The sequence below is a fragment of the Leuresthes tenuis genome, unplaced genomic scaffold, assembly GCF_036924035.1.
Source record: "Leuresthes tenuis unplaced genomic scaffold, fLeuTen1.0.hap1 SCAF_1, whole genome shotgun sequence".
NCBI classification, from domain to species: Eukaryota; Metazoa; Chordata; class Actinopteri; order Atheriniformes; family Atherinopsidae; genus Leuresthes; species Leuresthes tenuis.
The window spans coordinates 36462821-36476513 of NW_027325355.1; the positions used below are offsets into that span (position 1 = coordinate 36462821).

At 44.9% G+C, this 13693-nt stretch overlaps 2 protein-coding genes across 2 annotated transcripts in view; both read right to left on the reverse strand.

Moving 5' to 3' along the window:
* Nucleotides 1–1692: 1692 nt before the first annotated feature.
* On the reverse strand, nucleotides 1693–12745 carry adgrg7.1 (adhesion G protein-coupled receptor G7, tandem duplicate 1). The gene is made up of 15 exons (XM_072379298.1): nucleotides 11945–12745; nucleotides 10855–10959; nucleotides 10668–10777; nucleotides 10414–10554; nucleotides 10257–10339; nucleotides 8983–9125; nucleotides 7140–7253; nucleotides 6879–7063; nucleotides 5103–5255; nucleotides 4910–5022; nucleotides 4483–4838; nucleotides 3790–3871; nucleotides 3504–3662; nucleotides 2909–3065; nucleotides 1693–2829 (listed from the first exon to the last, which is right to left on the reverse strand). The coding sequence occupies exons 1-15, from the start codon at nucleotides 12021–12023 to the stop codon at nucleotides 2638–2640; spliced, it is 2172 nt and encodes a 723-aa protein (XP_072235399.1). The 5' UTR covers nucleotides 12024–12745; the 3' UTR covers nucleotides 1693–2637.
* LOC140291295 (uncharacterized) overlaps nucleotides 12295–13693 on the reverse strand; it is a 16151-nt gene continuing 14752 nt past the window's right edge. Inside the window, exons 2-3 of the mRNA XM_072379406.1 lie at nucleotides 12447–13693; nucleotides 12295–12348 (exon numbers count right to left, since the gene is read on the reverse strand). The exon at nucleotides 12447–13693 is cut by the window's right edge and continues 432 nt beyond it. Coding sequence (XP_072235507.1) covers nucleotides 12295–12348; nucleotides 12447–13693 — 1301 coding nt within the window. The remainder of the gene's footprint in view (nucleotides 12349–12446) is intronic.

A 13693-nucleotide genomic window follows, 5' to 3' on the forward strand; every position in this document is an offset into this window, starting at 1 on the left:
CTCTGTTGAGCCATGTATTCCTTTAACTCTCAGCAGTGATGATTTCATGAGATTCTTCATCAATAAAAGTGTTTCTATCAGAGAGAAGATTAATGGAATCCTTCCCATTATTATCACTGATGTATCATCAAGTAGAGCAGCTTTAGAAGTATCTTTAGAACCTGATTTGTATTCAGACGGCTTCTGCCCAGTTGATCTCTCTGAGCTAACAACAGCAATAGTCTCTTCTAAACCATCAAACTGCCGGTTTCCTTGTGGTTCCCAGAGTTTCTAAAAGCAGAATGGGAGGCAGAGCCTTCAGTTATCAGGCCCCTAAAAGCAGAATGGGAGGCAGAGCCTTCAGTTATCAGGCCCCTAAAAGCAGAATGGGAGGCAGAGCCTTCAGTTATCAGGCCCCTAAAAGCAGAATGGGAGGCAGAGCCTTCAGTTATCAGGCCCCTAAAAGCAGAATGGGAGGCAGAGCCTTCAGTTATCAGGCCCCTAAAAGCAGAACGGGAGGCAGAGCCTTCAGTTATCAGGCCCCTAAAAGCAGAATGGGAGGCAGAGCCTTCAGTTATCAGGCCCCTAAAAGCAGAATGGGAGGCAGAGCCTTCAGTTATCAGGCCCCTAAAAGCAGAATGGGAGGCAGAGCCTTCAGTTATCAGGCCCCTAAAAGCAGAACGGGAGGCAGAGCCTTCAGTTATCAGGCCCCTAAAAGTAGAATGGGAGGCAGAGCCTTCAGTTATCAGGCCCCTAACAGCAGAATGGGAGGCAGAGCCTTCAGTTATCAGGCCCCTAAAAGCAGAACGGGAGGCAGAGCCTTCAGTTATCAGGCCCCTAAAAGCAGAATGGGAGGCAGAGCCTTCAGTTATCAGGCCCCTAAAAGCAGAATGGGAGACAGAGCCTTCAGTTATCAGGCCCCTAAAAGCAGAATGGGAGGCAGAGCCTTCAGTTATCAGGCCCCTAAAAGCAGAATGGGAGGCAGAGCCTTCAGTTATCAGGCCCCTAAAAGCAGAATGGGAGGCAGAGCCTTCAGTTATCAGGCCCCTAAAAGCAGAATGGGAGGCAGAGCCTTCAGTTATCAGGCCCCTAAAAGCAGAATGGGAGGCAGAGCCTTCAGTTATCAGGCCCCTAAAAGCAGAATGGGAGGCAGAGCCTTCAGTTATCAGGCCCCTAAAAGCAGAATGGGAGGCAGAGCCTTCAGTTATCAGGCCCCTAAAAGCAGAATGGGAGGCAGAGCCTTCAGTTATCAGGCCCCTAAAAGCAGAATGGGAGGCAGAGCCTTCAGTTATCAGGCCCCTCTCTGTGGAACCAGCTGCCAGTTTGGCTTCAGGAAGCAGACACCCTCTCTACCTTTAAGATCAGGCTGAAACTTTCCTTTCTGATAAAGCTTATAGTTAGGGATGGCTCAGGTGAGCCTGAAACATCCCATAGTTCTGCTGCTATAGGCCCAGCCTGCTGGGGGACCTCATCTGTCACACCTTTCCTGACTTTGCTCTCTTTTCACCCAGTTTAATTTCTCAAATGATATTGGGTTTGTAGTCTGACCAACCTATTGGTTTCATCTGGGTTCATAGATAAGTACAGCTGAGTATCATCAGCATAACAATGGAAATTTATGCCATGCTGTCTGATAATGTTACCTAATGGAAGCATGTATGAAGTAAAAATAATTGGTCCAAGCACAGAACCCTGAGGAACTCCATGACTTACTCTGGTGTGTGAGGAAGATTCTTTATTTACAAGAACAAACTGGAATCTATCAGATAAATATGACTTAAACCAGCCTAATGCAGTTCCTTTAATCCCTTTAGTTTCCTTTGATGAAATTTATACACAGTTCAGACCATTAACAGATCCATTTTTTTCATCAGAAGATCAAATTTACCACTGAGAGATGGGCTTTAGACTGCTGATGACTAATAAAGCCCATTAATAGACCCATTTACACATTATGGACAAGTTTAGACATTTTATAGCTGATTTAGAACATTTTAAACCCTGCTTCTAACAGTAATGACCAAAGTTTACAATAACATATGATAGTTTATAACCTGAATGTCAACAGAAAATGTAGATTTTCATACCAATGCATACCTGTTTAGCTCACTATGAGCCCAGAAAGACCCTTTAAAGTACAGTTTACTGTAGTCAGTGTAGACCAACTGGAAACCAGTTTAGACCAACTGGAAACCAGTTTAGAGCAGCTGGAAACCAGTGTAGACCAACTGGAAACCAGTTTAGAGCAGCTGGAAACCAGTTTAAACCAACTGGAAACCAGTGTAGACCAACTGGACACCAGTTTAGAGCAACTGGAAACCAGTTTAAACCAACTGGAAACCAGTTTAGATCAACTCAAAAGCAGTTTAAACCAGCTGGAAACCAGTGTAGACCAACTGGAAACCAGTTTAAACCAACTGGAAACCAGTTTAGACCAACTGAAAACCTGTTTAAACCAGCTGGAAACCAGTTCAGACCAACTGGAAACCAGTTTAAACCAGCTGGGAAACCAATTTAGACCAGCTACTGTTCTGGTGATTTCTGAGTGGATTTGTTGTAGATCTGCAGAAGAAGTGGAATTCAGGTCCATGAGCAGAAATGTTGACCAAAGGTTGGTGCCCAGCTCGATGGTGAGAAGCATGCAGGCTGAAGTTTGTCTTACAGCCCGGTGTCCCCATCCCGTAAGTCCCGGTAGGTCTCAGAGGTGGAAGGCTCCCTCCAGTTCTTCCGGAGATTGTACTTTGAGCTGCTCAGCGGGATGTTGACTGAGGAGACGTGGTGCACAAAACGCCACATGGAGGCTCTGAAGGAGGGCGATCTGGCTGTGAAGAGGATGAAGATCTGAAAACCCTGAAAACACAAAGGTCAGCTGTTGGTTTTCTCTTTAAGCACCAATGCTGTGCAGAGTGTATGATGGGCGGGGCCATACCTGCGTGGTCGTACCGAGGCAGAAGAAGATGCTGAAGATCAGGTGGGCGCGTCCCGAGGTGACGAGGACCAGGTAGCCCAGAGTCCAGGACAGGCCCAGCAGCACGGCCAGAGACACACTGACCAGGAAGCGCTTGGTCAGAGACGAGCGGCTGGTGCTGCCGTCAAACAGGTGGGAGTTCATGGGTTCACATACTTCTACAGAAACGTGTGCAGCTACAGAGAGCTGGAAGTTTTTAAAGTGTCTCAGCGTCTATTTGCAGGTGTTTCCTGCTTTATTATCAGAAATGTTGAGCTTCTTCCAGGAAAAATTACTTTAAAAATATTATCAACTTCAAATGTCCAGAATATTTCCAAAGAAATCAGTCAGAAATTGGCTGAACTTTGCTGATTTTCTCCCTTTTAAGTTTTATTGCTTTAAAAAACAGCTCTTTTCTAGAATATCAGTTTTCTTTCAGAAATATCTAAACTTTACAATCTATAGATGGTTTTTCACTGTTTTAAACCTCCGACCCGTTACTTTTACATCACTTTTCTCTCGATAAAAGGTTTGAAACGTTGTTTTCCTGCACTGGACGGGAGTAAAGGCAGTTTACCTGGTCAGCTTGGGATCGACTCTGCAGGTGGTCAGAGAGGTGAGAACCAGCAGAACCACGCTGTAGATCAGGATCAGGCCCACTGGGAGGAGAAAACCCCAAAACATCGGCTTCCCAAAGCTGAAATATCTGGCCTGATCCAGAGCTGACAGCCAGCAGCTACACGGAGACAGCCAGAGATTAAAAAGACAAAACACCCGTCAGACGTGGAAATAACAGGTTAAAAAAGAGGTCCAGACTCTTTAAAGCAGAGAGAAAGCAGCAATAACTTCAGCAGTGGACCCACAATTCCTCCTGTCTGTATCCCAGAGGATTATCCACGCTGTAGGTTGCTGCCAGCGTGATCGCCATGACGACGGCCGGCACTCCTGGCAGGAAACAGGAAGCAAATCAACAATTTAACTTAAATTCAACTCCAACTGATAACTAAGCTCATTTTCAGAAATCAAGTTGAGAAAATGTCTTTTTTCCTCTTATTCTCACCCAAAAGTCTTTTTTTCCACTAAATATCAACACAGCGTCCAGTTTACAGCTTATTGTTTGTGTTATTTATCCTCAGAACGGCCTGATCTTATTTAGAGGTTATGAAGCTTCTTTAAACATTATATTATGTTAGTTTTCGGTGGAATCGTCCACATCTCTGACCAGCAGGACCCTCGCTGAGTGATTCCTGCCCATTAATTTCATCTGTGAATAAACCCATTCCCAAAAGTTGGCCCGGGGGAATTTCAGGCTGGTAATTAAGTTTAAAAACAGATGATGTTAAACACCAGTTTATGGGACCAAAGACTGAGCCCTGAAGGACTCCAAATGGGACAAACTGAGTAAATCTGAGGTCTGAAATGTAACGATTGATGATGTTTAACACGTGAAAAGAAGCTGATGAGACGGAACATAAAATAAAAAGTAAATGTAGGGTTTTCCCATGTTTCCACCCCATTTATGAACCTGATGTCTGTGGAGGATCTAAATGCCGTACCCCAGCCCACTCCCACGCTGAGTGGCGTCCAGAACGGCGGCAGAGTGCGGCGCATGGAGCGCACCAGCAGCACCAGCTGCGTGCCGTACACGCTGTTCCACGTGAAGGTGGCCAACAGGAAGAAGTGCAGCAGAGCTGCCACTGCCGTGCACGACCCGCGGTCTGGCTCCACGTGCTCGTCAGAGTCCAGGATGTGGTTATCGCCGCTGAACGCCACCTGGCTGGCGTTCTGCGGGCTGGAGTTCTGGACTCCGGACAGGAAGGTGATGATGAAGGCCAGCAGGCTGATGTAGATGCAGAACAGAGCCAGCTTCGAGTTCAGGTTGGTCTGCCGCTCACGGGACTTCCTCTGGAAACTGAACACATGACCTGCTGAAAACCGTCTGCAGAATCCAGACTGGACCTGATCGGCACATGTCTGCCTTACTTTTCTTTGACGTGGTGAATGAGGGTAACGACCAAACCGAGAATGGAGAAAGAGAGGCCTGTGATGGAGAGGGTGCCCAGGGCTTCGGCGTACTCGTGCTTCTCTCTGAAAGACTGAAACACAGAAACTCTCACGCAGTGGCCATTGTCACATTGGCGGTTTCTGAAAGCAGCTGCAGACCTGTGACCATCACCCAGAGAGCAGCGAAGTTGGTGGTGTGGTTGCAGAGGCAGCTCAGGACCCCGTCCGAAGCGTCTCGTTTGGAGCAGCCGTCGGTGCTCCAGTCCTGCAGGCTATAGTTCCAGAAAACGCAGGAGAAGTCGTGCAGCAGGAAGCCGCTCAGCAGCTGAAACGACATGCAAAGAACCTGAAGGTTCTACTGAAGCTCTCAGCTGCCCCACAAATCCACCTGGAAACAGGAGACCTGACCAATCTGAGAGTCTGCAGCTGCGTAGAATATTTCCCACTAACACAGAGACATTAACCTCTTTAATGCAGCTGTTTTCTCAACTGAAATTCAAGGAAATCGTTTTGATTGGGACTGGCTTTTACAAGCCTCTGATCCTTTTAAGGCCAGTGTTAACCTCACTCAAATGATTGGAAGCCCAACCCGCCCCAGTGAATAATCCCTTATCGATCTTTTAATTACCAACATGACAAATATTCCACCACAGCAGTTTTGCTACTGATCTGATTGATCACTGTGTGATCGGGAAGCAGCATAGTACAACAACTGCTGCCATTAAGGTGATAAATGACATTGTCGAAGCCATGGAGGCCAAGAAATACTGCGCTGCCCTTTTTATTGATCTTTCAAAGGCGTTTGATACAGTCGATCTGAGTATTTTATGTCTACCATTGGAATGTCAGACTTTGCTGTTGGCTTGTTTTCTGACTACCTCTCCGACCGTAAGCAGTCCGATGGTCTTAGCTCCGGGTTCCTAAACACTTTAAATGGTGTGCCGCAAGGTTCCGTCTTAGGGCCCTTTTTTTTACTATTTATATGAATATGGTGGGCCGAAACATCAATGCATCTGTACATCTTTATGCTGATGACACCGTCATCTATTGTTGTGCATCTTCTGTCGCCCAGGTGTTCAAAGATCTGCAGTCTGCTTTTGACACCATTCAGGTGCAACTGTCTCATCTCAGGCTAGTTCTAAATGCAGGTAAAACCAAGCCTTTTTTCTTTTCTAATAAAAAGAAGGTGCCTGCTGTTCCACCCTGTATCATGTCTGCTCAGGGTATCCATACTGAGTCTGTGGCCACTTATAAATACCTTGGCATCATATTGGATGATAGCCTTTCTTTTAGATGTCATATTGACCAATTATTGAGGAAACTTAAGTTAAAGCTGGGGTTTTCTTTAGAAATAGAGCCTGTTTTTCTTTTAATACCAGAAAATGTATTGTTGCAGCCACTTTCTTGCCACTCTTGGAGTATGGTTTATATGAATGCCTCTGCTCACTCCCTACATCTCCTGGATGCTGCATATCACAGAGCTTTGAGATTCATAACTGGTTGTAAAGCCCTCACACATCACTGCACTTTGTACTCTCTCACTGACTGGTCTCCACTTTCCATGCTCAGAACCACCCGCTGGTATCTATTTATCTACAAATCCATCATCAGACTGCACCCCCCCTCCTAGCCTCTGGTCCCTGGACTACATCCCATCACATCCCCTCAGTACGTACTGAACTTGGCAAAAAGGCGTTCTCCTGGAACAGGCTCCAGCAGAAGCTGTCCAGCTTTATTTCGCTAAAGGACTTCAGATTACTTGTCTGAAGCCTGTTGAGACGGTCAGTGGGGGTCTGCACATGTACTTAACAACTTTAATAACATGTTACTTATAATTACTTATTCTATGCTTCGTGCTTTGTTTTGTACGTTGTTAGTCTGTGAGATTTTACCTGTATAAATAAAGGTTAATCAGCACAAGCTTTAATCAGCTCGTGTTTTTCCTTACTGCCGGTCTGAACTGCATCTCCACGTGCTGCGGCACCACATGGCGCTGCTGGCCCCTGACGCTGGCCGACAGCACCCTGACAGGAGCCCGGCGCCTCTTGTAGATCCTCGACGGGAAGAAACGGTTGTTTTGGTAGAGAACAAAGCCCACCGACAGGTTTGATGGCTTCTGACGGCTGCTGCTGCCTTCAGAAAAAGCAGAAATCCACTCTGGTTAGCTGTGGAACTTCCACTGAGATAACTTGTGCTGCAGGAAACTCACCTGATGGGAACCGGATGAAAACCAGCGCCTCGGCTACGAACCCGTTTTCCATCACGACCTCCGAGGTGTTGGTGTTCAGCCGAACTCTGTCGGCCACAAAACTGCCAGATGTCCCTGAATGCAGCATGAAAACAGAGGAGTCTGGGACCTTCATTACAGCTCAGGGATGAGCCTTTGGTGGATTGTGATTGGACAAAATCCCACTGTGAAGGGAACACTTCAATGACCAGCTTCTAAACAGTCTGGAAGTCACATCTATACAGTTAATCCAGTATGGATTCAGCTCGCAGCCCTTTATTATCACCGGTCACATGACCAGCTCTGCACCCGTCATGAACGGGGTAATCCTGTCCTTAACTGGTTCAGGTCCTCTTCAGAAGGCCGGAGTTATTTTGTTACAACTGGCCCTGAGGAAATGAACTCCTGGATGAGAGAAACTTTTCTACAATTAAGTGAAGACAAAACTGAGATCATTCTGTTTGGCAGCAGAGAGAAGAGGGTCAGCGTTGGTAAATATCTGGAGACTCGGGCCTTATAATCACTGACCATAACCTTGGAGTGTTGATAGACTCAGATCTGACTTTCAGCCACATCAAAGCTGTCACCAAGGCAGCTTTTTACCAACTCAGAAACATCAGAATTAAAGGTTTTCTCTCCCAAAAAGACCAGGAGAAACTCCTCCATGCATTCATCTCCAGGAGACTCCATTACTGTAACGGTATTTTAACTGGACTTCATTAAACATCTGCAGCTCATCCAGAACGCTGCTGCTGGAGTTTAAACCAGGACTCAGAGATCTGAACACATCACACCAGTTTTAAAGTCTTTACTCTGGCTTCCAGTCAGTCACAGAATAGATTTTAATTAAATCCCAGAATCTGTGATATGTTCAGAGAATATAAACCTATTACAGCTCTGAGATCCAAGGACTCAGGTCAGCTGGTCCAGTCCAGAGTCCAGACTAAACCTGGAGAAGCAGCATTTAGCTGCTATGCTGCAAACAAGTGGAACAAACTGTCAGAGATAGGGTTAGGGTTAGGGTTAGGGTTAGATTAACCCAGAGATTAAACTGTCACCAAAAGGAGACATTTTTAAATCCAGGTTAAAAACAGTTCTTTCCTCATGTGTCTCTGCATGAAATCTGCAGGATATCTTTAATTTATCTAGATTGTTTGTTTTAAATAATTTTGATTTAATTTTAATTGTTCTTTTTCTTTCTTTTTATATTCTTTTATATATTTTTAATGTTTCTTCCACTTCCCGCTGCAATGCTTTTATTTTATGTACAGCATTTTAAATAGTTTCAAATGAAATGTTCTATACAAATAAATTTAACTAGTCTCAGCAGCAGGCTGTTAAAATCCTAAAAGATAACAAACAAGATGAAATATGACCACAGCTGGAGTTCAAAGCAGTTACAGACTTTAATTCAGACCCAAACTAAAAGAAATCCAGTTTAGGTGACACATGCGATGCTTTAAAGAGCAGCCAGTGTTTAACAGACTCAGTAGGATGGGGAACTGGTCACAGTGATGACCAACAGCTGAGGCTGACAGACTGATCCAGGTCATATCTGAGAGATGAGCTGTGGCCTCATCTCTGTAGGAGAGGGGATTTACCAACCCAAGTGGGGGGGTGTCCATGAAAAGACAAGGGGCAGCTAAATGTCCCATCAGAACGGTTTTAAACTCACTGATTACATCCTCCATGTAGCTTCAGTGCTACAGAAGCTACAGCATACTCTGCAGAGTAATCTCATCTCATTCAGACATCTGACTAAACTATCAAAAGTCAGGGTTCAACACTGTTGGGATAAAGGTCGGTAATGCAGTGGTTCACTGACCCTTGAAGGAGGTGAACTGGACCCCCTTAGAGTCTGCAGCTTGGATTTGTGCTGATTGGACCACCAGGTTTGGCTGAACCACCTGAGACTGAGATGAGTTGAGACTGAGGTTCACCGAGAGCTGGTCCAGAGTCAGCGTCAGGCTGGAGAAGACGGACACATTTTAGGCAAATTGGAGGTATCAAACATTCAATAACCCCCTAACCTGGTTCAAACATCACCTTTACACCCATTTTAACTGCATTCTTAGACCCAGGTTAACTGCATTTTTAGATCCAGTTGAACCGCTTTTTAGACCCAGTTTAACTGCATTTTTAGATCCAATTTATCCTGTTTCTTAAACCCGGTTTAAAGGCCTTTTAGAAGCAGTTTCACTTGTTTTTAGAACCAGATTAACTTCTTTTTTTTAGACCCTGTTTAACCCCTTTTTAGACCCAGTTTAACTGCTTTTTTAGAACCAGTTTAACCCCTTTTTTTAGACCCAGTTTAACCACTTTTTAGAACCAGGTTAACCACTTTTTAGACCCAGTTTAACTGCTTTTTTTAGACCCAGTTGAACCATTCTTTAGAATCAGTTTAACTGCTTTTTTAGACCCGGTTTAACTCCTTTTGTAGACCCAATTTAACCGCTTTTTAGAACCAGTTTAACCCCTTTTTTTAGACCCAGTTTAACCACTTTTTAGAACCAGGTTAATTGTGTTTATAGACCCAGTTTAACTGCTTTTTTAGAACCAGTTTAACCCCTTTTTTTAGACCCAGTTTAACCACTTTTTAGAACCAGGTTAACTGCTTTTTTAGACCCAGTTCAACCACTTTTTAGAATCAGGTTAATTGTGTTTATAGAACCAGTTTAACCCCTTTTTAGAACCAGGTTAACTGCTTTTTTAGATGCAGTTGAACAACTCCTTTAGACCCATTAGAACATTGCTGGAAAATCTAAAAAATTCAAGAGTTGAACTCTTGAGTGTTGGCCAACACACCAGCAGAGGTCCTCAAAAATATGCAGCAGCTTTTGCTTTAAAATACATCCATGATTTCACCATTTGAAGCTTTCACTAATCCATAATCTAATCTTAATGTATTTTAAATAAATGACCACATTTCAAACAGATACTATCCTAAAATCTGAATAATAAAGCTTGTTAGAGCTGCAGCTGTGCATCCAAAGTATGGATTTCAGAAAATAATTTGAGATGGATGGAAGGCAGCATAACCTCACAGCTGGATGTCACAGACATGTTGCTGTACTTCTGATTTAATTGGTGTGTTCTTACTCCTGAGTTGCGGTGCTGTTATCGTCTGGAACGGTGGTGTTCAGCAGCTGGCTGACCGTGGCAACTGCTGCCACCCTGACGCTCTGCAAACAACAGCCAGAATAAGAGCCCACGTGGCACCAAAACGAGTGCAGCGTTCTCGGAGGTCGTACTGTACCTCGGTGGCGTTTGGAGACAGCAGCAACGCGTTGGCAATCTGAGCTGCCGCTGTCACGTTTTCAGCCGTCAGCTCGTCAGGTCTGGATGTCAGAATCTGAGTGCTGGATGCCAGCGTCTCTAAATCGGCTGCACTGGTGAGCTGAGGGATAAACAACAAGACTGAAGAGAACTGCTTTTCTATGGGACACTTTCATGGGCTTTAAGGCATCTCACAATGTGCATCCTTTACAGAAATGGAGCAGCAGTTCTCACATTTTGCTTTATGTCACTGAGCGTCTGGTCACACTGGAAGACCTGTGGAGGGTTGAAGCTCGCAACACCGTTTGTAACCAGACATCTGGCCGAAGCCCGCGGTTTACCAGCTGAAAGGACATGGAGGGAGTTACAGCAGAGACACGCTATGCTCCACTGTTTTTGGTGATGTTGGACGGAAACGTACCTCCACTGGTTTCCATCGGACATTTATCCTCTGAATATGCAAACCAGCCGATGGGTGTGTGGGGGAATTTAAATCCCTCCAACTCTGCAGTGTCACACACATTTTCTGAAGAAAATGTGCAAATGAGAGAGTTTTTAGTCATAATCCCATCAAACGAAATCCAGAGCCAATTGAAACAGTAGTCTAGGAAACCAACAGATTGCATCGAAACTTCTCTATGATCCGATCCCCTGAGCGTTCACGAGGCGACCGTGGAGGGAAAGAAACTCCCTTTTAACAGGAAGAAACCTCTGTTTTCTTATCTTTTCAGGAAAGACGAAGAAGAACTCTGTGGGAATGCAGTGCACAATTCTTTTGATACCGAGTCTATCAAAGGAATTATGACACCAGGAGATTACTAAGGCATTTTAAAGTGATACTCGTTACTTCGTGTCTGGGTGGAGTTAGGAGCCAAAAAGTCGACTCATCCGAAGTTCTTTTTCTTGACCTTGTTGGAAAATGCTCCTTTCTCTCGTAAAGGATCCTAAATGACTTCCTAAAGGAGATCATTGAGGAACCATGGGAGCTCCTTTCTTTAGTATTTGAAGGATTCAGACAGCTCTGATCATGGCTGCTGCTCACATACTACCAGCTCATTTCATCCAAAATAATGCCTTAAAGGTAAAAAGTTAACTGTTTATACCTAAATTCCATTCAGTCATCTGTTGCTGGATAAAGGACTTTTCTAAACTTCATAGCTGAGAGACGTAGCGCAACACAAACTACCTGCAGTCAGGTGAAGGTCAAAGGTCGAGCGTCATTCAATTCAAGGTTTTGCATATCAGGACAAAAGAAAATGATGTTCTCATTGGGTCTTAAAATGAGGTAAATACAGGTTTGAGTTTCTGTTTAATAATGAAAAGGTGTAATAAAGCATGTTGTCCATCTTTCATGATGATGTAGACGGGTACAAGAACTGTTTTTCAGCTTCAGTAACTTTGGACTTCTTATCAAAATATTATGCATTCATTTGCTTTATTTCTTAGGATTTTTTATAAATAGTTTATGTCGATAGGTTTTGACCGGCACCAAAAACCACCTTTGGTCTTACCGTTTGAGCATGTTTCTCCGGTCCATTCATCAGGACAGATGCAGACACCATTTAGCTGCATGCCACCATTATTGCACATCAGCAGAGTGGTGGTTGGAGCAGCTGTGATGATGGTTGTAGGAGGAGTTGCAGTGGTGCAGGTAGGTGGAGCTACTGTAGTAGGAATGGGAGTAGCATGAGTTGTAGAGTCAAGAGTAGTACTTGGGAGGTCAGTGTGATTGGTTTGCTCAGTTGTTGGGTTGAAAGTTGTGGTGGTTTTGTCAAGAGTGGTATTACCAATGCTGTTGTCAGTGGTGGTTGTGGGGTAGGTGGTAGAACTGGGAGTAGCTTTGGTGGCAGCAGTAGTAGAGTTATAAGGGGGTAAGCTGGTAACAGGGGTTACATATGGGGTTATAGTAGAAATGCTGGAAAAAGGAGTTGTTTGTTCAGGTTCTGAGGTGACTTGGATAGTTGTTGAAGGAACTGTGCTTTGTGGTGGATTGGAAGTAACAGTTTCTGGTACCACAGTTCCGATGGATGTATTCTCTGTGGTTAGAGCAGTAGCTCCAGGGGTCGTGGTTAGAGTAGTATCCCCTGGATTAAAAGTGGTATGTCCGATCTCTGTGGTTGGAGTAGTATCCCCTGGAGTAAAAGTGGTATGTCCGATCTCTGTGGTTAGAGTAGTATCCCCTGGAGTAAAAGTGGTATGTCCGATCTCTGTGGTTGGAGTAGTATCCCCTGGAGTAAAAGTGGTATGTCCGATCTCTGTGGTTAGAGTAGTATCCCCTGGAGTAAAAGTGGTATGGCCGATCTCTGCGGTTAGAGTAGTATCCCCTGGAGTAAAAGTGGTATGGCCGATCTCTGTGGTTAGAGTAGTATCCCCTGGAGTAAAAGTGGTATGGCCGATCTCTGCGGTTTGAGTAGTATCCCCTGGATTAAAAGTGGTATGGCCGATCTCTGCGGTTTGAGTAGTATCCCCTGGAGTAAAAGTGGTATGTCCGATCTCTGCGGTTTGAGTAGTATCCCCTGGAGTAAAAGTGGTATGTCCGATCTCTGTGGTTAGAGTAGTATCCCCTGGAGTAAAAGTGGTATGGCCGATCTCTGCGGTTAGAGTAGTATCCCCTGGATTAAAAGTGGTATGGCCGATCTCTGCGGTTTGAGTAGTATCCCCTGGAGTAAAAGTGGTATGGCCGATCTCTGCGGTTTGAGTAGTATCCCCTGGAGTAAAAGTGGTATGTCCGATCTCTGCGGTTAGAGTAGTATCCCCTGGAGTAAAAGTGGTATGGCCGATCTCTGCGGTTTGAGTAGTATCCCCTGGAGTAAAAGTGGTATGGCCGATCTCTGCGGTTTGAGTAGTATCCCCTGGAGTAAAAGTGGTATGTCCGATCTCTGCGGTTAGAGTAGTATCCCCTGGATTAAAAGTGGTATGTCCGATCTCTGTGGTTAGAGTAGTATCCCCTGGAGTAAAAGTGGTATGGCCGATCTCTGTGGTTAGAGTAGTATCCCCTGGAGTAAAAGTGGTATGTCCGATCTCTGCGGTTAGAGTAGTATCCCCTGGAGTAAAAGTGGTATGTCCGATCTCTGTGGTTAGAGTAGTATCCCCTGGAGTAAAAGTGGTATGTCCGATCTCTGCGGTTAGAGTAGTATCCCCTGGATTAAAAGTGGTATGGCCGATCTCTGCGGTTTGAGTAGTATCCCCTGGAGTAAAAGTGGTATGGCCGATCTCTGTGGTTTGAGTAGTATCCCCTGGAGTAAAAGTGGTATGGCCGA